General features: G+C 39.9%; 1 protein-coding gene across 4 annotated transcripts in view; it reads right to left on the bottom strand.

The window, feature by feature from the left end:
- The window catches only part of PALLD (palladin, cytoskeletal associated protein), a 407,210-nt gene that overhangs the window by 233,351 nt on the left and 149,622 nt on the right, over positions 1-24,237 (bottom strand). For all 4 annotated transcript variants that reach the window (XM_080676510.1, XM_080676507.1, XM_080676509.1 and 1 more), the window contains one exon: positions 6,364-6,542. In XM_080676510.1, coding sequence (XP_080532636.1) covers positions 6,364-6,542 — 179 coding nt within the window. The remainder of the gene's footprint in view (positions 1-6,363; positions 6,543-24,237) is intronic.

Raw genomic sequence — 24,237 nt, 5'->3', positions numbered from 1 at the left:
ACATGTCAATAAATAAATATGTATCTTTGTAATTTTCTAGTGGCTGCTTCAAACTCATTTGTGTGGATTCACCATAATTTTATTATTCCATTATTAATGGATATATGTATTATTTCCATTTTTAAACATTTCACCAGAAAGGTGTATAAAATTGCAATATAACAAAATGCCCATATTCATGAAATTACTACTTTTATATTTTTGTCATTCTGGTATATTCCATGATTTTTAAAAAATGTGTACTTCTGAGTGAAAACAAATTAGATAGAAATTACATAGCTTCAATAATAAGAAGTCTTCTTAAAAGCAGATGTCAACCATTAAAAAAAAAAAATATATATATATATATATATATATATATACACACACACACACATACACACACACGCGTGTGTGTATTTTTTAAATCCTGAATTTAGTGAATCTCGTCATGAAGTTCATCCTTTTGTACATGTTTTGCCTTTCAAAATTTAAGGACTAACTATACTTTGGCCCCATTACTCATTTTTCTCCTTCCTTCTTTCTCGGTTGCTATTACCAGCACAGCAATAATCACTCCACAAGTTAAAAAAAATCTGAGTGTAAATTCTGTTGCCACTGCTTTCTATTTTATGACCTCATGCAAATTATTTAACCTCTTAGTTACTCAATAATATTTTAAATAAAAATAGGTTAAATTTTAAAAACCAGGTACAAAAGAGTACTGATGGGCACTTGGCCACACCCTACCTTTTTAAAGGTGCCCTGCTCTCCTATCAGACCCAACTCCTTATCCAAAAGGTCCAGTTTAATCTACATTCCTTCATCCCACATTTCAGAGCCACCATCCTGTCCTGTTTGGTGCTCCTAAATCTATAATGACCTGTGTAATCCTTTTTGCAATCAGGAGGGGTGGGGTGGTGGAAACTTGACATGTCTGTATTTATTTTGTATGTTTCCCTTTCCTACTTACATCATGAAATTATTGAGAATATCTCATTGTCATCTAGTCCTTGAGAGTACTTTCCTCACCATCCAGCACCCATACAGGCCAGATCCAGTTTCCTTTCTCCTTTGCAAAGACTTTGCTCTATCTTATTCTCCCTCCATTCTGCATAATCCATGTTGTGTGTTTTTTTCTCTTAGATTATTTTCATTAGCATATAAACAAACTCTATTAATTCTGGTATGAAAACAAACAAACTAACTGCAAAAATCCATCTTTCTTAGCCAATAATTCCACATCTGGGTATTTATCCAAAGGAAACAAAAACACTAACTCAAAAGATATCTGCACCCTCATGCTCATTGCAGCTTTATTTACAATAGCCATGATATGGAAACAACCTAAGTTTCCATCGATGGATGGGTCAATAAGAAAATGTGAGACACACACACACACACACACACACACACACACACACACACACACACTGAAATATTATGTATCTATAAAAAGAAGGAAATCCTGAAATTTGCAACCAAATGGATGAACTTTGAAGGCTTTATTCTAAGTGAAATAAATCAGACAGAGAAAGGCAAACACCATAAGATGCCACTTATATGTGGAATCTTAAAAACAAAAAAAGCACAAACCCAAAGTCATAGATACAGAGAACAAAATGGTGGCTGCCAGAGGTGGGAGGTTTGAGGGGTGATGAAATGGTTGAAGGGAGTCAAAAGGTACAAACTTCCAGTTACAAGATTAAGTCCTGGATATGCAATGTCTGGGATGGCAACTATAGTTAATAATACTGCATTATATATTCAAAAGTAGTTCTTAAAAATCCTAATCACAAGAAGAAAAAACTATAGCTATGTATAGTAATAGATATATGGATTTTAAATAGACTCATTCTGGTGACCACTTCATAATACATACAGATAACGAATCATATTGTACACCTGAAACTATTATTATCTGTCAATTATACCTCAATTAAAAATCTTTTTTGATCGCACACTTTTCAAATCTGCTGGCGTTTGAACAAAATGTCCTCAACACAATCTATTATTTGTTGCTTCTCTTTCCATATTTTGCAAGCTTTTCTTAACTCATTGCATTGGATGGTTGGTCCTGTCCAGGTTGCCCAAATCCCTCCTGTTAAACATCCACAGCTGCCAAACCCTGCGGTTTCCTCCTGCCCTCATCTGAGTGGACCCTCAGCAGGAATGGACAGAGCGGGCATCACCCTCCTTCCTGCAATGCCCCCTCCTGCCTCCTGCACACACTCTGCCTGGCATCTCCCCTCTTGGAACTTCTACAGGCAGGAGGGATTATCCAGGCTCCGACCTGGTTCCCTTTCTCTCTCTCACTCCCTTTCTACCTGGTAGGTACGTCCAGTCCCAGAGCCTTAGTTACTATTGACATCCTGACGCTCGCAGATGTTGTACTCAGCCCTGTGTGGGCTAGACTGTGGGCATGTGTCCAATTACTGACATGACACATCCACTTGCCTACCCAAGTAGGAATTTCAAACTTAGCATGTTCAAAACAGCACACGCCCTACCCTGTCCCCTAACCCTGCTCCTCCCCAGCCCCCCACCCCTGCCTTTTCAGAGGTTGGCAGCACGGTCCACACACCTGGTAAAGCTGAAAGTGGTGGAGCTGCCTGGTTCCTTTCATCCCCTCAGTACCTCATCCAGTCCACTGAGAGCTCATCTTTCGGAGCCTACCTCTGAATTCTTAACCCAATTCTGACTCTCCCCCGCCTCCATTTACACCACCTCCTCCTGAAGCCCCTCGTTTCTCCTCTGTGCTACTGCAGCTTCTAACTGGTCTCCCATTATAAGCTAAAGCAACAATTTTTAAAAATATAGGGTGTGGCCAAAGAAGGTTTACAGTTGTTCCTATGGCAATAACAGAATAACTAATAAAAAATGCAAGAATAAACGGTTTTGTGTTCTCACAAGTGTAAGCCTGCTTTTGTCCCACCCTGTGTAAATCAGCTAATGTGACTTTTCAGTTTAAACCCTCCATGATTTGTCATGTTATTGAGAACCAAGGCCACACTGCTAACAGTGACCACAAGGCCCCAGGTCTCACATGAACTGGCCCCTGCCCCACCCGCCCAGCTGTCTCTTCTCTGCTCTGCTCCAGCCACCCTGGACTTCCTTCTGCTCCTCGGACACGTCTGGTCCTCCCCTGTCAGGGCCTTGTGTTTGAGCCCGCTGTGTGAAGCGCTTTCCCCCAGGCTTCCTGTAGGTTTCTTCTCGGGGTCCAGGTCGTAGATCAAATGTCATCTCTTCAGAGAGGCCTTCCTGATCCCTGGACCCCAGCAGCCACCTTTACTTTCTTCCCAGCACTGGCTGGTGTTGGGATGATTGATGAGTGCACTGCTCTCTTCTCCTCCTCTTCGGGAGCGTCAGGGAAGTCAGAGCACAGGCCTATCCTATGCGCCTGCATGCCCACAGTGTCTACATCACTGCCTGCCTACGGTAATTCCTTAGTAATTCTCTACACCGTGCTCCACACGTGCCCTGAATAGCTTGAGGTGATTAAGCTGCCACAGTAATGAGTTCATCTACATTTTATTCTGGAGTGAGTGGTGAAGAAGGCAGATTCAGGGGTCAGACTGCCTGGTTGTGAATTCTGGAATGCTATGTGTGTGTGTGTGTGTGTGTGGGTGGGTGGGTGGGTGTGCGCCTGTGCACATGTGTGCATGTGTGCACATGTGTGCATGTATGTGTGTTGTATGTGATCTTGGCACTACTTAGCCTCTATAAGCTTCAATTTCCTCAACCATAAAATGGAGGTAGTTTTTCATATAAAAATGAAGTGCTGGTTCCTAGCTAACACGAAATAAACAGTAGCTAGTTCTTAAGCTGTAATTTCTTTTGTATCGCTCTAAAACTTGCCCCATAAGACAGTGAAATGTAGACAGTTTCCAACCAGCAGGTTGTTAAACTTAGGAAAGGCTTTGTTTGGATTTTTAAATTCTACAGAAAACTTCCTACACTCTGATAGACCCATGGTGACTACATGCTGACCCATTAATAACATGCTTTAGGAAACAATTCAGTGGAGATATGGCTGCGTCTAATTTAGTGCTGGCTAAGTAAAATAGAAAGATTTCTTACTTTCAGGCATAATAGCCTAAGAATTTATCTAAAGTTCTTGTTCTGAGGGATAAAAGTATACTGAAATCTCTCAGGTATTTTTTTAAATTATTATCCATATTTTACAAGGCTAATGAGGTAGTTTTTTATATTAGGTATAGGAGACTGAACCTTAATAGCTCTTTATTCTAACTCTCTCCAGCTTCCTTATCCTCCTCTTCACACACAGTCTATCTGAAGTCACAGACACCTAATGGCGGGTTGGCTAAGTGAGTTCAATGTTATCATGTGGGAAACTGTGCATTGGAAAAAATAATCCACTGTCTTTGCTGAAGTCCAGGGCATGAAACATACATGCACATAGAACTAGGGGTGCATTTCCCCACACTGAGTAGCTCTTGCAGGTGATTTCAAAGGCGGAAGAGGACTGGTGGTTCAGGAGCTTCTACACAGAAGACCACATTTAATTGAAGTCAAGTCCATGCTGTGGATGTTTTGGGCCTACCAGAGTTAGATACTGAAACCAGTTTCACAGATAGAGACATTTTTCCTTTTTTCATATAGAAAGTGAGTGTATCTTATAGATACTGCAGTTAATTTTTAAAATTCATTTGTAACCATATAATACTTCATATATTTCTATTATATCACTTATTATAATATCATTTATCATTTTATATTCTTTTTTAAATATGTCCATCTCTGCTGTTAGATATCAAGAACTGGTCTTAATCATATTTGTACCAGTACCGTCTCACACACAGTAGGGCCTTAAAAAGTGCTGGCTGAATTGAGTCCATAGGCTATGACTTAAACTGATGTGAATTCATTGAGCATCGGTAGCATAGAAGCAATACACACTGAAATTCACCCCAGTCCTACCAGTGCTGAAAGCAAGCAAAGTGTTTAATTTTAAGGTGCTCTATCTGAACTTGGATTTGGGTGACGAACCTGATCATCCTTAACAAACAGGTTTTTAATGGAAGCTTTAAGTTCCTTTTATTACATTCTAAAATAACTCAAGGAGTTTGCTACACAGTCTGCCCAAGACTAATACTTATTGCTAACCTATTAAATGTTAAAAACCTTTGTCACTCTTTTTCTCTTACTTTAGCATTTTGATGTGTGCATGACACAGTGGTTAAGAATATGGGCCCTGGGGAGAGACTGCCTGGGTTTACATCCTGTGTAACTTTGAATGAGTCCCTCTAACCTCTCTGGATCTCAGTTTACTCATTTGTAAAAAGGGACTACTAATAGTACCTCATAGGCTTTCAGTGACGTTTAAATGGTTATGTATGTGTATTATGTGTGCATTTATAAGTCCCATGTAAGCATTAGTTACTACTAGAAACAGAATGTTTGCTTTTATGAACAGGGAAAGGTCCTTCGAGGACCTCACAGATGTTTGCTTTCAAAGATCATGCAGAGGAAGCTTTTAGCAGAAGTCAAGGTGCGCACTTTTATGAGTGATACAGTTACTTCTAAAACTAAACTGTCAGTTCTTGAAGGAGCTCACATCCTGCTTTCTTCTACTTTAATGAAGAAATCTGGCTGTATTGAACATTGAAAAGGAGTTAAAAGATGAAGATTAATGTGGTGGAGACCTCAGGAATTTTAACTTTCTTTATTTTAATTAGTATTTTGAAAAGCAGCCAATTAATAAGATGCATATTGATTTATGGATTTAGAGATGATATAACACTGCGGTGCTTAAAACACTTCCAACTTAAATTATTGGCATTGATCACAATGCAACAATAATGTAAAACTATATACTCTGATATCAAGTTTTTTAATTCTCTACAGGCTGAATCTTGCCCAAAGCGAACTGATAGAAATAGAAATATTCTATTCTCTGCCTGCCCATCTTTAAGTCTTAGTTAGCAGGAATAGCAGAGTCTTAAAAGAGGGAAAATTCTAGAATTTAATACAAATAAGAATACTTAAAAATATTCCCTTATTCTCACGATTTCCTAAATAATTTAGAGTTTAACTTTGGTTGATAGATACAGTATTTCAATATGTTTCCATTCTTTTTTCCCTAGAGAAAGCAAAAGTGAACTGGGTACTTTACATTTTAAATAAATTAATGTAGCTGAAATGTTTCAAATGAAAAGGAACACATGTTGACATTAGACGCGGTTGCTGCACGCCTAAGTATTGGAACTGTTCGATTTACTTAAACAGTTTTCGGGAGGAACGAGTTCTGTATCACAACACCATTGTGCTGTTTGCATTGGGGAAGCATGTTCACAATGAAGCCCTGTGATGCTGAAGCTGTAGACCATTCACACCGCTGACCGCTGCAGCACACCTCCTCACCTTCAATGAACACCTCGGCGGATGTTGTGTCTGAGCCGCTGGGGTTCGTAGCCAGACAGGTGTAGCGACCCGTGTCTTCCTCAAAGGCTTCTGCGATGACCAGGGTATGCAGGTCCCCACCCTCACAGTGGATCTGAATGTCAGGGGTGTTGTGCAGCTCCTTCCCCTCACAGAACCACCTGCAGGCCAAACGGAGGCCAAAGGACAGGAGAGAAAGAAAGGAAATGGTGGTGGTTAAAATAATAAAGCAGAAGTGGAAGGCTGGATGCTCTATAATCAGATGCTTGTTTGATCAAAAAAGACCCAGTCATCCCACTTCTAGGAATATATCCCAAGAAAACAGAAACACCAATCAGAAAAGATATATGCACCCCTATGTTCATAGCAGCACAATTCACCATAGCTAAGATTTGGAAACAGCCTAAGTGCCCATCAGCAGATGAGTGGATTAGAAAACTGTGGTACATCTACACAATGGAATACTATGCTGAGGTAAAAAGAAGGAATTCTTACCATTTGCAACAGCATGGATGGAACCTGAGAGCATTATGCTAAGTGAAATAAGCCAGTCAGAGGAAGATATAAATATCACATAATCTCACTCATTTGTGGAATATAATGAACAACATAAACTGATGAACAAAAATAGATCCAGAGACATAGAAGCACCGAACAGACTGTCCAACCAATGAGGGAAGGAAGGGGGTGAGGGGGAAAGAGATCAACCAAAGGACTTGTATGCATGCCTATGAGCATAACGAATGGACACACTAGGGGGGTGAGGGCATGTGCTGGGGGGTGGGGGCAGCCAGGGAGAGGTCAACGGGGTGGGGGGGAAGAAGACTCATGCAACACTTTAAACAATTGTGAGAAGCCGCCTATTGTCTTCACTAGCAGAGAGGTGTGGACAAGGATCCCGGAAGGCTGGTGATCCTTGAGCCCTAGCAAAGGTCAGAGCTATGCACCCACTGTTTAGTTGAGACAATGGTAGCTGAAGCAACTTCCCGACCAAATAATCATGTAAATCCTTACTGATAACATAGTCTGTCTGTTACTGGAAATTGCCTGCCTAAGGGCTATAGGTGTATCCCAAACTGAATAAAAGGATGGCAAGGCTGGAGCACAAGTGGAGTCCTCCCTCTTGCGTTAGGCTCCCGCCTGGCCCCCCAATTTTCAAATTATTATTTCTTGTCTCATCACTTTCATTTGCGTGCGACCCCTCTTCCAGTGCCCGAACCCTGAACCATGTGGGATGTGGGTCATACACAAACAATAAAAAATTTAAATTAAAAAAAAGAGCTGTGTCTACGTTACTGATGGGAACTCTACATTTTAGACCGTGAGATGAATGACTAGACAATTCCCACAGGTTTTGTTTGTAAAGCATTCTGTATGTTTTATCAACCTGGAAATAAGCAACATTGTCCAACTTTGTGAGACCATTCCAGTGCAGAAGAAAAGGAACAGAAATTCAAAGTGTCTTATAAAATGTTTTATAATAAATGATTTTTAGATTTATTCCAATTTTATCTATTATTCTTATCTAAAGAAAAATATGAAAGTAATACAAACGTTATGCTCAAAATATCTATTGTACCAAGGGAAACTAATCATCGCATTAAAAATATCAGAGGCAGCAATATTTTCATTGACCCTAAGACTTCTGATCAACTGAGCAATAACAGATTTAATGTCTTCCACATTTCTGATATTTACAAACGTTTCTAGCAGACCGCTTGGCTTCCACAACTAGAGAAATGGAGCAGTTGTAATTCATTTTTGCTGGTCAGCACTTTTCCATCCCCAAACAACTAGGACCTTGATGTGGGAGGCTGCAAGCTGCCAGACTATTTTAACACAAGTTCTCTCTCACACTCTTTCCTTTATTCCCCCAGCACCTCAAACTCTCCACAGGAGTTTTATAAAAACTATGAAGCTGCCCTAACCTCCTCCCCGCCACCTCCCGCCAAATGTGATTTATTTTTAAAGAAATATGTAGGAATGTGCCACTTACAATGGAAAGGATTGAAGTCGCTGGGACTGTATTGTCCATTGAGCTCTTAATTAGCACTTGGAGATTTCCTCTGAGTCTAATCTTCTAGAAAATTCTTTGGCCTTGGTACCCTTTTTGTAAAAATAGGGTACGGAAGGCTTTTTTTCTGTATTTATATAGCATAAATTAGGTATCTGTCCATATTTAATCTGAAAATAATGTTAATAAAGCAAATCTGTTTGCTAACACTTCAGATTGTCAATACTCCAGTATTATCTCCAGAAACTGTATTAAAAAAAATATGGGATACTCACAAAACATATGTGATTTGGGGAATTAAGATACCTTAAACACACACACACACACACACACACACACACACACACACACACACACACCCACTAAAACCCAGTCAATGGAGCAGCCTATACAATGAATGCAGGTTACTTTGGAGGCAATTGAGAAGAGCAGTATTTCTTGCTTCTGGGGTATTTTGTGGTTTCCTTTGTTTTCTAAAGTCTTGGAGAGCATTCCAGCCTGGAGCCATCATTCAGTTCCTTCTTCTCTGTTCTCCTTCCAGGGTCATAGTCCAGGTCTTCACCCATGAGAACTATGGCTTACATTTTAATTAATCTTAAATCTTTTCATTGATCTCTTCATCTCCAGTAAGTTATGGATCTTTTCTATATCCTGTAGCAGATTAAAGTTCTTGAAACTGTTCCCTACATACATCATCCCCTAAACTTCAGATCTGCGTTGAGGCATTCCATATAACTTGGCCCTGATTTTATTTTCTATCGTTTTCCTATACTAATCTGCTGTTTCTGTCAAATATTTGCATGGATTTATTGTCCCTGACACGGCCCTCATGTATTACTTGCCCACGTTCCCCTTCTTGGAATTCTCTCCTTACACTCTACACAAATCCCACCCAGGAGCTCCTCCTCCTTACAGCCACGTGAAAGGCTCCTTTGACAGATTAAATGCAATCAAACACCTGCTTGCTTGGCATCTTCTATGTGGAAGGCATTGCATTACATACTACAGGAAACAGAGAGAATACCTGGTAAACTCTGAAACTGGTTGAGGTGTTTGTTTGTCTGTACTGCCAATTAGAATTTTTTTTAATCTTTCATAAAAAACCCATAAACCAACTATTAGAGGAAAAAAGAAGCATGAACAAAATGTAATAAAGGTTTAAAAAAGAGAAAGATTTGCCCAGCCAGTATGGCTCAGCGGTTGAGCATCAACCTATAAACCAGGAGGTCATGGTTTGATTCCCAAACACAGCACATGCCTGGGTTATGGGCTCGATCCCCAGTCGGGGGTGGGCAGGAGGCAGAGGATCAATGATTCTTTCTCATCATTGATGTTTCTATCTCTCCCTTCTCTCTGAAATCAATAATATATATTAAAATAAAAGATTAGTTGCTTTGGTTAGATGTGCTTCCACTGACTCTCCACAGGAGTGTCTATCTTGACCTCTAACTCACAGTTCAGCAAATGTACAGCCTGCTGCAGGCCCACTGCTTTTTCTCTATTTACCACGAGCTAAGAAATGGTTTTTATATTTTTTAATGGAAAAAATTTTTTTTAAATATAATATTTTTAAAGGATTATACAAAGTTCAAATTTCGTGATCTATAAATTTTTGGGGAACACAACCATGCTCATTCATTTACCTACTGTCTATGGCTGCTTTTGCTTTAGGATGACAAAGTTGAGTAGTTGCAAAAGACTGTATGGCTCACGAATCCTAAAATATTTACTATGTGGACTTTATAGAAAAAGTTGGCCAACTCCTGCCCTAACTTCTTGCTCCTCAAAGTGTGATCCTTGGACCAGTAGCATGAGCATCGTTTAGGAGCTTGTTAAGGATGCAGAATCTTTACTCTCACCCCAAACCTACTGACTCAGTGCTGATCCCCCTGGTAATGCATGTGCATGCAAAGGTTAAGACGCTCTGGTCTATTATGTTTGGATCACACTAACTTGCTTCACAGAGTCCTGGCTCTCCATCTAGGTTATTCACTTCTTTAACATAGCAACCATATTTTATGTGTTTTTACCTCTGGTCCCTTGCACATAGGTGTATGGAAAATTGTGTTCTGTTTGTTTGTTCATCCCACCTCTCTACTAAAAAAATTAGCATTATTCATCTGACAATTGATGACATATCACTTCAGAATATTTTTTGTGTTGTTTCTTCACACCATTATATGAAGTCTATTGCATTTATGCCTTATTTTCCCATCTAAAAAATTGACTCTTACATTGCAGAAAAAATTCATTTTTAAAACTTTTTTTATTGATCCATAGTGTATTGCATGTAGTTGATGCTTTTTAAATACTGTCTGCTACCATTCCTTTAGAATATGCTTTCTATGAAAAAACGAATAGTGAAGGATCTGTGGCCTACTGGATTTTGAAGATGCTACATATTATATATCAGTCCATCAATGTGAATTGATGTTTGCAATTCACATTTTCTTATCAAAGGCCCTGAGAAATCCTGCAGAAAAGAATTTGTTTAACATTGTCTAATCTAGCATTTACTTATTTGACCATGATATTCTTTCTCATTTAGCATCTACTAATATCCCATGTGTAGTTGCCAAATGCTTTGCTAGCATATTTATCCCATGGAAACTGTAATTTAAAAAAATGAATTAAGATCAATTGTAATCTGAGCAATAATGATAAGTGTAAGGCTGAAGAAAATAATCAGTAAGCACAATAAAATACTTGAAATATATTTTAATACTGGCAGAAAGATTAAGGCAACAAATGCACTTTCTGCAACAGTCTAACACATATATTTAGTCTCCTGAAATGGTTCATTACACCTTTAGCACTTGCTTAGGGTGAAATGGTTGGTGCTTACAAACTTCTTGGGTGACCTGTGTTTTGTTTTTTAAACACACATGCTTTTTATTCTCCAACTCTGAATAAAGTTTAAAAAGCATCTCAGATTGTAACCCATAGAAGATATAGTGCACATAAAAGACTATAAATTTGTCCAAATCAGGTGGTAAGCCTAATAATTAACATGAGTCATTATATTGCTTTGACACTGTCAGGGAAAGTCAAGCTGTTACTGATGTAAATACCTGTCAAGTGATCAGTTCCATGTTGTTAAACTTAGGAAGATAGGGTGTGACTCAAGGGGAGGAGAAGAAAACACCCCTGCAAATATTTAGATGGTAGACTCCCTTTAGCAACAAAAAGGGAAGCATGGTTCCCAGCCAATATTTAGATAAATGTGTGTTTAGTTTACGATTGGAACCATTTGCACATTGGAGCTAGTAATGGCCTAGCAAAAGGGCCCTTCCCAGGAATAGCTAGTTCTTAGCTATAGTAAATGACTCTCCTTCAAGCATTCCTTTCAAGCGAAAACTAACCAGTCCAGAGCCACATCTCCCCCACCTCCTCTATGGGCTCTCAAACTCAAGGCCATGAACCCCCTGTCCTAGTCACCCCAGAGCCAGGTAGCAACTAGAGACAACGTCTATGCTCCAGAGCCCGCTGAAATTATCAGACTGTCCAACCCTAAATCTGGTTACGTTGCTTCATCCATTCCTTCTCATGGAAACCGCAATAAAGGCTCTTGCCCATGTTTTAATTTGCTCCCTCTGCCTCCTGACCAACTCTGAAGCTTCCCTATGTCCCCCAACCCACCCCCACCTTCAACCTCACCCTCACACCTACCCTCACCCTCACCAGTATAATATGCTTCCTATTCTTGGGAACTGTAACAATCTTTCAATGGTAATCATCTCATGATATACTGGCCTCACCATACCTGAATAATAATAAAGCCTACACTTAAAATTTTAAGTATATGATTGTCTAACCACTATGTTGTACATCTGAAACGAATACAGAAAATAATATTGAATGTGAACTATAATTGAAAAAAATGATGGAAAATTGTATGTTTTATGTTTCTCATCACAATAAAAAATTTATTGGGGTGACATTGGTTAAATTTTATAGGTTTCAACTGTACAATTCTATGGTACATCATCTGTATATTGCATTGTGTTCACTACCCAAAGCCAAATCTTCTGTCACCATATATTTGACTACCTTTATTCTTCACTACCTCTCCCCAACCTCCCTTCCCCTTTGGTAACCACCATACTGCTTTCTGTGTCTATGAGTTTTTGTTTGTTTGCTCATTGGTTGCTTGCAGTTTTCTATCCCACATAGGAATGAAATCATATGGTTCTTGACTTTTTCCATCTGACTTATTTTGCTTAGCATGCTATTTTCAAGATATGTCGCCATACAAAAAATTAAGTCAAAACCTAGTATTAAAACATTGAACAAATCAAAGAAGAATAAGCTTACAAACAAAGGACTGAATAAACAGCTTAATAATAACTATCATAGTTTCTGCCTTAAGATATATATGGAGAGGAGTTTATCTACTCTCACCTACTCAAAATGAACTGCACTTAAAAAGCATAAAATGAAACTCTAAATAATCAATTTAATGCACATATCAGAAGAGAAAAATCAGTCTTTTCCACTGTGTATGTAGCAGATCAAAACCAAATCACCTTCTTTAATCTAAGAGAATCCTAGAATTTTGAAGTTTTGACACCACAAAGTAGATGGATGAGATGTGCTACAATCATGTTTGTTTTTAAAAAATCTCTTAAAGGTCATTATTCAATTGGATCTCTGGCAAAGGCCTCAAAATACTTAATATTTTTGAAAGAAGACATAAAAAAGTCAGATCTGCTGATTACATTCTGACCTCCTGAATTTTTCCTCAATTCTTGTTGCTAGTGCAACTTAGAAAAAGCAATACTGGCGTGGCAAGCTGAAATGTAAAAGCAACAAAATAGGACTAAGCACAGGTTTGGTAAACGCATGGCACAGGTCATGTCCCCTCTCCTTGGCCTGTGGCAGATATCACCAATTAATCAGAATGCTTTTCCTGGTGAGAGGGAATGTCTTCAATGAAACACATTAGCCATCTTCAACTTGATCTCTTTCTAGAAAACTCCTTGTGTCTTCCCTCCATATCCTGAAATCTGTTTCTATTTATAATGAGGTAAGAATGGAAAAGAGGGTTTGGTTTAGAGGGAGCATGTGCAAGCATGTAATATGGCTAAGAGAGAGTCTCCTTAGGTAAAATTCCACTTGAAGACACCCCGGACATTTTTTTTTTTTTACATTCCATTTGTAATACCTGGAAGCCATTTATCTAGTGGATAGCACACTGGATAACATATTGGAAAATCAAAATCTATTTCTCTACATTTCCATTTTGTACCTTGGATAAATTTCAACTTCAATTATACTTCAAATTTGCTACTATAAAATGGTTAAAATATATAATTATAATTTTATAGAATGAGGAGATGACACAAAATTTAGGAACAATGATAGTTCTTAAGAACTGATATAAATTCAAATTAAGGGAAAGAGAATTAATATTTATTGAATGCCTATCATAGGCTATGCACTTTGTAAAGATGGCCTTGTTTTATTTCTCAACAACCTTGTAAAGGAGTTTTCATTATATTTTTCAATACAGGCAACTCTAATTTATTTATGGAAATGAAACAGAAGAATATGGACAATTCAGTCCAGATAATCTTCAAAATTTCACTTTCCTCAATACTTGTTGCTTCACCTTCCACTCAACTTTTTACTATGGAGACAAACATGTTTTAACAATGTTTACCGATTCTTCCTCTCTAATCTCTGGTGAAGCTACTCATTAGTTACATAATTGCCACACAACGGGTTGCTGAGAAGGAAACCTTAAAAAATTAGTGTGTGTAGTAAATCCCTATTCAAAAGTATTAAGAGTTAGACTGATTGTCAGACTTCAAGGCCATAAATAGGGTATGAAAACAATCTTGCATTAATTGGGTAATAAAATGTCTAATTCATTCATTCAATCAATCAAACATTTATTTATTCATCAAGGGGCTTATTGCTCTTCAATTCTAAACCAAGGAACTGATTGGGGGTACAGATGATAGCTAGATTGGATTTCTTCCTTCATGAGACTACTGGTGGGGGCAAAGAGAGATGAAAACTCAATTACAGACACAAGGAGATGCTGAATACACTTCATCTACTGAAGTTCCTCCATCATATGGAAGCATGTACTGCTTAAAAAAAACTCTTTAAAAGTTGGTTATTGCTTTACACTTATAGATTAAGTTTGCTTTGGATAAAACACTTAGGTTAAGATCAACTTATTAAAGAGGGAATAATGTAATGGACATCACGAGTCTTGAATTTTTGCTTTCAATTCACAAAAGATTCTAACACAGAGAGAAAAAGAATTATAGTATTTAAAGCTCTGTAAGATGGCACATTTCTTTCTATTTCTGTGCTGGGATATTGAAATCAACATTGTTTAAAATATATACTTAATTCATAATGCCTCCCGCCCCCCGCCCCGCCCCCTCCCCCCAGGATTTTTCAAACCTTCTAGCCTAAAGATGAGATGCTTCTGAAAATTGAAGGATCACATTATGGCACCAGCAGGATTTAGTAGGATTGAAATTCAATGTTTTACATAGAAAAGTTCACTACAGAGTGGGGCAAAAGTAGGTTTACAATTATTTGTATGGAAATAATACAATACTTAATAATAATACAAGAATAAACTCTTGTGTTTTGCGCACTCACCACTGTAAACCTACTTTTGCCCCACCCTGTCTTTCATTGTTCACATTCTACATTTCAAGGTGAGGTTCAATGTAACCTCTGACTTGGTCTGAGGCCAACTATTGGGGGCGAGTGGCTGTATCAACTGTTATGGATCAGAAGAGGGCGAAGGATAACTAAAATCAGGGGCCCCAGCTGCTTCTGAGCCAGTGTCTCTTTGAAAATCACCAATCATGTCCTTCTTGAGCAGTAAGAAAACTGTCCTCCCTGATGTGGCCTTCCTTTTCTTCTCCTATGACCCTGGCAACCAGCAGCAGGGGCTCAGCACTGTATCCTGGAGTCGGGAAGTACTTCTGGGGGAGCTCAGGACACTCGGGTTCTCTGAGATCGGGCAATGGTGATTTTTATGAGCATAAACTCAGCTGCTTCAATGACAGGAACTAACTAATCCACTGGCAAAGTATACAATATACTGTCCAGTATACTAATAGTTTATGTTTTAAATGATCACATATGGCATCGCTTGGCTTATGTTGACTAATACGATCTATTCTGATTCTGCCACTTAAAAGGAAATATAGATTTCATGACTGACAGCTTCTTTTGGTATCTTTATTTTTTCTGAACCACAACTATGTATCATGGAAATTCTCTGTGCCCTGCCTCTTAAACATGTGGCTTTTAAAATGAACAAATCCGACTTATAAACGTTATAAAGCTTCGTCAATCAATCTTGGCCGATAGTCTCCAACTCTGCTAAGCAAATGGTAAATCTGAGAAGTCACTTAATAGAAACAATGAGGTGCTTTAAAATAAAAACCTTGAAAAACAGTTGAGTTTTTATTTTCTGCTCTAGGCCAGTTCTCTTATGCTCGGGCAGTGGGGGGCGGTGGGGGAAACAAAGTGAAGTTGAAAGATGTCTGTCTATTTTTGCTCCATAACTCCACCGATGTGTACTTCCTAGAAACATTTATCTTCAAAAGGATGTCAGTGAGTGCAGGATGGCAAATTTAGCCTGCAGCTGCCCCTTCTCCCAGAGCGCAAGCAGCCACATGGTTTCATGGAAGTGCATGCTTGACAAAAACGGAAGGAACCAGTTTTTTTTAATGTTAGTATATCAAAAATAAAGGGAGGGGGAAAAAAAACCCAGAGACATCAATGGCTCCGCAATGGTTATATTTTCCAGGTGTTCCTTTCTCCCAAGGGAATGGCAGTGCCCTGCCATGGGCTGGAGAACCACCAAAGCACAACTGGCGACCCAAGCCCAAGATGAATTTTGTTGATGCCGAACTCAAAGGCAGGCAGGCGTCTGTAAATACCGTGTTTCATGCATCTGCAACTAAACACCAGTTAATCTTCATGGAGCAGTTTCTGTCTTGTCACCAAAGACTTCTTAAGTATTTACACATGTTCGTATTAACCACAAGGCACACCATGTTTATTCTGCCATGTGGATTAATAGGCAGACCAAAGTGAAATTAAGTCCTTGTCTAAATTTACTGTGGCTATAATTCCATGACTGCTCAACCCAAAAACCAATAGCTAAATCTGTGTGGATGACAGATGTACTTTAACCTCATGGTCCAAAAAAGACCAATAAATAGATAAGACTTTTTGAAATTCAAAGCCCAGGAAATGATAAAATAGATTTTGATTCCAAACAAGACTCATGTCTAGCAATTCTTTCATCTATTGTAATTTTGTCTCCTAAGAAATAAAGATAAAATAGAAATGGAGGGAACACATGGCCACCAGTGTGGTGCGGTGGTTGAACATCGACACGTGAACCAGGCTGTCACGGTGTGATTCCCAGTCAGGGCACATGCCAGGGTTTCAGACTCAAACCCCAGTAGGGAGCGTACAGGAGGCAACTGATTAATGACTCTCTCCCTCTCCCTTCCTCTCTCTGAAATAGATAAAAACATATTTTTTAAAAAGAGAAGTGGGGGGCAGCCTAGATAAAACTAAAACTTCATAAATAATTTCATCTTGTTTTATATAGACCATGAGAGGTAGCTTTATGTTTGGACACTATGAGCATGCAGATATTCAATTACTATCCCTAAAAAACAACTAGAAAAATAGGCAACAGAAGTCTACACTATTTGTGTTGCCAGAAGCTTTTGAACTCTTAGATTGCTCCTAATATTCCCCACATTGGTGATGTAGGAGAGATGATCTAGGGCTGGGAGTCGGCAGTCCAGGGTTCTGGTTTTGCCTGGCATAGACCAGCTAAAGCTGAATGTGATCTCATTGTTCTCTTTGGAGGCTTGAGTTTCCTTCGTTGAGTATTTTGAGGAATGAGCTAGACCAGTGGTCGGCAAACTGCGGCTCGCGAGCCACATGCGGTTCTTTGGCCCCTTGAGTGTGGCTCTTCCACAAAATACCACGTGCGGGCGCGCACGTACAGTGCGATTGAAACTTCATGGCCCATGCGCAGAAGTCAGTTTTCGGCTCTCAAAAGCAATTTCAATCGTTGTACTGTTGATATTTGGCTCTGTTGACTAATGAGTTTGCCGACCACTGAGCTAGACCAGTGTCATCTCATTAGTGTCTCAAGAAAGTAGTCCTGCAGCAAGTTGACAGATACCATTGAAGAAGGGTTCTATGGCCAATTACGCTTATGGAGCACTCACTGGGTTAAACAAAATTAAACATTGGTCTTGACCTCAGAACTTTTTAGAACTTTGTACTGAGTTTCTAAAAGAGAACAATGGCAGGCATCATTCTCTATCCTACTTGACGGAGGAACCAATGTTTTGAGAATCATGTTGAAGGACTAGTGTTTTATGGAACACACTGTGGAAAATACCGAGTTGAATTATATCACTAACATCCCATCTAACTCGACAACAGTAACATTTAGTGCCTGGCCTACATTTTACAACTTCCTCTTCCAGTGCAAAGCGCTCATTTCCACTTGCCTCCGGTTTGGTTTCAGAGCCCTTCTCAGGTGGTGCTCTGGGCAGCCCTTGTCTGTTGGCCAGAGTTGGCATCTGAGTTGAAACATATATGCCAGGCCTATGTTTAAATAGTATTTGCTTATGCCCAGCCAGTGTTGCTTAGTGGTTGAGCATTGACCAATGAACCAGGAGGTCATGGTTCCATTCTAGTCGGGGCACATCCCCAGGCTGTGGGCATGCAGGAGGCAGCCGATCATGATTCTCTCTCATCGTTGATGTTTCTATCTCTCTCTCCCTCTCCCTTCCTCTTTGAAATCAAAGCCTATTAAAAAAAATTTTTTTTAGATAGGAATCAATGTGAAATGCTGATTGCTAACATCCCATCTATCCTTGACTGTTAACTCCAAGAAATATTTCTTTGGGGTGGGTGGGGGGGGCGGGAAGAGAAGCTGCCATTTGCCATGGCACATGAATTTACTGATTTTTTTTAATTCCCCTTTTGGAAAGTGCTTTGGGTAACCATATATTATATGGTCCATATATTAAATGTCCAAGTCAGGACATTTCTGACAGTGAAATAGGCTACCATGAATAATTACGGGAACAAATGGGGATTGTTCCGGGCATACCAGGATGTATAGTTGTCCTACTTATACTTCACTGCAACTTGAAATTGTGATTTTGGTTTCAGTGGATATTTTCACTCTCTGCAAATGTGATTCATTCCCATGAGTAGACAAAAGTAAATTTCACAGTATAGGAGGGGATAAAGGGGTCCCCAATCCTCCTGTCGCTCATTCACAAATTCTCAAGTTACACCTGTTAGTTAAAAAAAAAAAAAATAGATTCATCCTCACCAATCCTCTATGCAAACACACGAACAAGCCAGCATGACCCGACAAGTCACACTTCAAAAGTTACCTGCATTGTGAAAATGTGCATTGAACGTTTCCAAGCCTTCAAAGCGCTGGGGGAAAGAACGGATTATACGGAGAGCCCGAGAGTGAGAGACTGCACACATGAAACAGCTAGAGGTGCACATTCAGCTGTTTTGTTGCTACAGTTAGGGAAGGTAATTATTAGCCATTGTTGTGACTTGGATTACATTCCAATGGGGATAAAACGGGAGATGTTTTATTAGACTCCGCTCTCAGTCTCCTATGTTTTTGGAACCTGTCCACTGAAATACCATAATTACCTCGGAATTATGAAACCCCAAACGACCACAACCAAAGTAGGGCATGGGGCAACAGGTCCTCCTGGTATCGTCAAGTCTATGGAATTATAGAAACCCAGGTAAATCAGTCCGCATATGGACTCCTAGCAAGCCTGCTGGTTAGTTCCTTGCATTGGACGAGCAACCACACTGAATACAACCTTTTCCTCCGCATTGGAAGAACATCCTTTCCGGAAATTAAGGAAAATATTTCATCTACAATTTTCCCTAGTGTATTAGCCCCTCAAGGTCTGGCCTTCATCGTGCTGCCCGCTGAGTAGGGAGGAGGAAACACAATGAAGTGAGGATAGAGGATGCGGGGGGGATACTTCTCTTTCTGAGAAAGCTGAAACTTTAGAAGTCAAAGGGCTTTGCATCTCTGTCTTTCATCACATCTCCAAAGAAGCCTTCAGAGAGCACTGCGCTGGCTGAGGCCCCAGCAGGCCAGCCACGCTCAGCTGCTCCAGGCAAGGAGGGCAGCATCCGCCTCTCCAGCCTGATGGAATTCTGGGAGGGCTCCGTGGCCTCCTCGCGCAGTGTTCTGGCTCTAGTCTTATCTAATGATGAGCGTCATTAGATCAAGTGTGGCCAGTGCGATCTCTGAGCAACCCCAAGACAAACGCCAACTACAGAGCACGAGTGCACGCAGTCAAATTGTAAACCTGGCTAGCTCGTGTCAAAGCCGCTCCCTTTCCTGAATGCATATCCCTCTTTTTATTTGGAATTCCTTCTGGAAGTCTACCTGTAGAAGTCAGTTTTTTCAAGGGGAGCTATAATAAATAAAGTATCCCCTGTGTGTGCAGGGAGGGGGGATCTCTCTGCATTGGACAATGAAAAGGGAGGTGCAGCAGGAATTATATTGTTAGCAGGTAGCACTCAGGGGCCCGCCATGCACCAACTATCCTATCCATTAAATAGTGAATGCCTTCAGAAAAAATGTTGAGCAATATTTTACACTCACACCCTCACACACACACACACACACACACACCACCACACCGCATACCTATATAAACACGTACCTGGATTTAACATCTGACATGCTCCTTGGATCAATTTTCTCAAAGAGTCTCAAACATTCTGCAAGCGCTGCTTTGCAACTGCCTTTCTGATTCTAGCCACATGGGCAATTCTCTAAATCGCATCTGTTCTCTTCCTCCAACAATTCGGATCAAGCACACACTTTTGAATCTGTAGAAAAGTGAGCCATTTCCCAAGAAAGCTGCGTCTACTGCTTTCCCTCAGATCCTGGGTGTGTGGAGCTGCGGCTAGAGCAGGGAGGGGCCTCAGGTATATGAGCAAGAGCAGGAAGTCAGGACTAATTATACCTTGTCATACTTGGCAATCTGAGTAACAAATAAAATGGCACGTCTCATTTCAGTTGGTTTTTCAGAGCAAAGTACCTCAGGCTGATATTTCATTCCAATGGACTAGATTATTCCTTAAGTGTTAAAATTAATGTTATGATTAGATACAGACTTAAATCTTTTTCTTTGAAAAATATGTTTTTCTTCATGACGAAAAAGCTCTCCTTATTCATCATGAAAATCCATGTTTGCCAAAGGAAAAAAAATCCATATTTTCCAAAGGGAAAGAGCACCTTCCACCTGGCTACATGCCATCATTCCATGTATCTTGCATGCATCTAGAAGCACACAAGGCACAAGTTTTAAAAACTGGCTTTAGAGGCACATAAAAACTCTGCAAAAGACAAAACGAAAAAAAAAACAACCTCTAAAACTATTATGTGGGTGCAGATAATAGGGGCAAAGGCTCTAGCATATGCAATTTACTAGGTACAGGAAGTTATAATAATTTCTTTGCTTACATAAAAATATATGGGGTTTTTTTGTATTTAAAAATGTCACTGAGGATAATGGTTACATGTGTTTGCTGTGCAGCAAAACTTTCAAAATTTGTCTTGTGGAGAGGATTCTAATTCTGAGCCCAATATGTGTATATCAGGACATCTAGAGCCCATGGTCTCTGCCTCAGCCACAGCTCTCTTTGGCGTTCCTAAGAATTGCTTGTGACAAGGAAGAGTGCCAACAGCTTACTTTATCCTTTCAAGTCTGTGTACATGGTGAGAAAGCCTTTCATCACTACCTTCTCCTTCTGGCAATTCATGAATGTAAGAGAAATAAATTACACAGTGATAGAAAAAGGTGGAAGAATCCATGCTATCTGTAAAAGGCTATCTCACACTCATCAAACTCTCAATTTGGGGTGGGGGGCAAGAATGATCATACTCTCTCTCCCTCCAAATTTAATGTTCTATTGGTCTACAGTTTTTCCAGGTGATAGCCTGGGTTTAAAAGTATAGGTTGTCTCACCCTAGCTCCCTAGCTGGTTTGGCTCAGTGGACAGAGCATCAGCGTATGGACTGAAGGGTCCCTGGTTTGATTCTGGTCAAGGGCATATGCCCTGGTTGAGGGCTCAATCCCCAGTAGGGGGCGTGCAGGAGGTAGCCATTCAATGATTCTCTGTCATCATTGATGTTTCTATCTCTCTCTCCCTCTCCCTTGCTCTCTGAAATCAATAAAAATATATTTAAAAAAAAGAAATAACAATTAAAAAATATAGGGTGTCCCAAAAATGTATACACACTTTGAATAATTACAAAGCCAGTGTTTATTAAAATACATTTCATTTCGCCTTAACCGGTTTGGCTTAGTGGCTAGCAGGGGTCCTCAAACTATGGCCCACGGGCCACATGCAACCCGCCGAGGACATTTATCTGGCCTGCCGGGTGCCGCTGCCTGTCTTGCTTAGCAGCCGCCTCGTCCCGGGCCCGCAGTGTGCATAGGAATTTGTTCATAGTTTTTTTTTTTTAAACTATAGTCCGGCCCTCCAACAGTCTGAGGGACTGTGAACTGGCCCCCTGTTTAAAAAGTTTGAGGACCCCTGGCGCTAGAGCATCGGCCTGAGGACTCAAGGGTCCCGGGTGTGATTCCAGTCAAGGGCATGTACCTTGGTTGCAGGCACATACCCAGTGGGGAGTGTGCAGGAGGCAGCTGATCTATGTTTCTCTCTCATTGGTGTTTCTAACTCTCTGTCCCTCTCCCTTCCTCTCTGTAAAAAAATCAATAAAATATATTTAAAAAATACATTTCATTTCCAAAATGTAACAGAATCTACAGACATTGTGTGTATACATTTTGGGGGAATACCCTGTATTTGTCTGAGTACTATGCTAGGTCAATTTTGGAGGATCTTCTTATGGCTAAAATTATTCCATATGCCCAAAGTTGGAATAGATTGGAATGAAGTAGTGGGCTCCTTGTCACTAGATATATTGAAGATGTAGGATCAGTTGGCAGAGATCTTGTAAAGAGAATTCAAGAACTAGATGGTTGAGAGACTATGATAACTGGTGCAATAATCTTTCTTTTAGCAAACAATGACAGCTGATGTATGCAAGTGGGACAAAACACCTGAATGCCTGGTGTGCCGAATACTAAAGAATGGCATAATCCTCTTAATTAGGACCCATTCACTAGAGCAGCCTAATTCAATCAAATAACTTGAGATTTCCAGTGGCTTTTTAATTAGGATAGCTTACTGGGGATGCATTAACTGTTAAATGAAGCTCATATTCAGCACACAAAAGTGCTACAATGTTTGCATGTGTGCAAACAGTTTGCATTACAAAATATACTTTAAAAAATATTTCCTACTTTATACAATAACTTGGGTCAATATGTGACAGAGTATTTCCTCTAGAAGAAAAGTCCTGGGGGGAGGGGTGTTAGGGAGAAAGGGATTGAGCAAAAAGAGAGAGAGAGAGAGAGAGAGAGAGAGAGAGAGAGAAAGAGAGAGAGAGGGAGAGAGAACATGGACAACAGTGCGGTGATTGCAGGGGGAGAGGGGTAGAGGTGGAAGAAGACGCAGAGGGAATAAATGGTGATGGGTAAATAAACAGAAAAAAGAAAAGCTCTCTTAAATTTATTATTTATTAGAGGCCCAGTGCACAAAATTCGTGCATGGGTAGGGTCCCTAGCGGCTGCCAGCTGCCGGCCGGGGCCTCCCTTCCTGTGGTTGGCTGGCCGTTCCCACCCCCCGGTCGAACTCACAGTTGAATTCCCGGTCAGACTCCTGGTGGAGGGGATAATTTGTATATTAGCCTTTTATTATATAGAATTATTTACTTGCTTTGTACTAAAGTTTCCTTTCCTTTTTTTTTTTTTTTTCCAAGTTTCATGTTTTGGTCTTATTTAATTAATGTAGAACCTCTCTAACTTTGAAAATGCTTGTGTTAGGAAACCCCATGCTACAATTCAAATCCAATGAAGTGTAATTTGAATTTTCAAAAGCACATTTGAGACCTTTAAAAAGATTGAAAGGTTTTTCTATCATTTAACTAAAGAATAATTTTTATGAAAATTATTTTATATGTGTATTTTGATAGTTTCCTGAATTCCCCACTCTTTCCACAATTTTTTACGTCCTTTCTTATTTTTCAACATTTTTTTCTTGGAGAAGAATCACATACCACCTAAGGAGTAAAAGAAAACCATGATTCCAGCTTGGGGTTGGCTCACCCATAAAAGTATCTGTTGGGACAAAGCAGCTCGGAACTCCCGGCCCCCATGATGCTGTGTGTGTGAGTCTACACAAGCTACAGCTGCTCCCTCAGCATTTCACCCTTCAGAGCCAAGCCTCTGGAGAAGGTTCCAGCCTTCCAGGTTCTGTGCAGCATTTCATCTGCTTCTACCCTGCCAGGTATTGTCTAATCCCAGCATTGAGGGGGAAAAACAAATAAATGCCCGGCCTGGTGGTTCAGTTGCTTGGAGCATCATGCTGTGCACCAAAAGGTTGTGGATTCAATCCCTAGTCATGGCACAACCCATAGATGTTTCTCTCCCTCTCTTCTTTCTCCTCTCTCTAAAATAAATCAACAAGTAGATCATTGGGTGAAGATGAAAAGAAAATAATAATGAAAAACATTAGCTACGGTAGTTGTACAGAAACACTATTTTTAGCTATTCACGTTTGTTCAAAAGTAAGTCTCCTGAATAAGATGAAAAATAGGTATTTCTGATCAATATAGATAAATTTAGATATCATAATCTTGACCTCATGCATTTTTTTTTTTGTCCTCATGGCACTAGGAGGAAGAG

This window comes from Plecotus auritus, assembly GCF_963455305.1.
Source record: "Plecotus auritus genome assembly, chromosome: 6".
In the NCBI taxonomy this organism is placed as follows: Eukaryota; Metazoa; Chordata; class Mammalia; order Chiroptera; family Vespertilionidae; genus Plecotus; species Plecotus auritus.
This window is presented reverse-complemented; position numbering and strand designations above follow the sequence as displayed.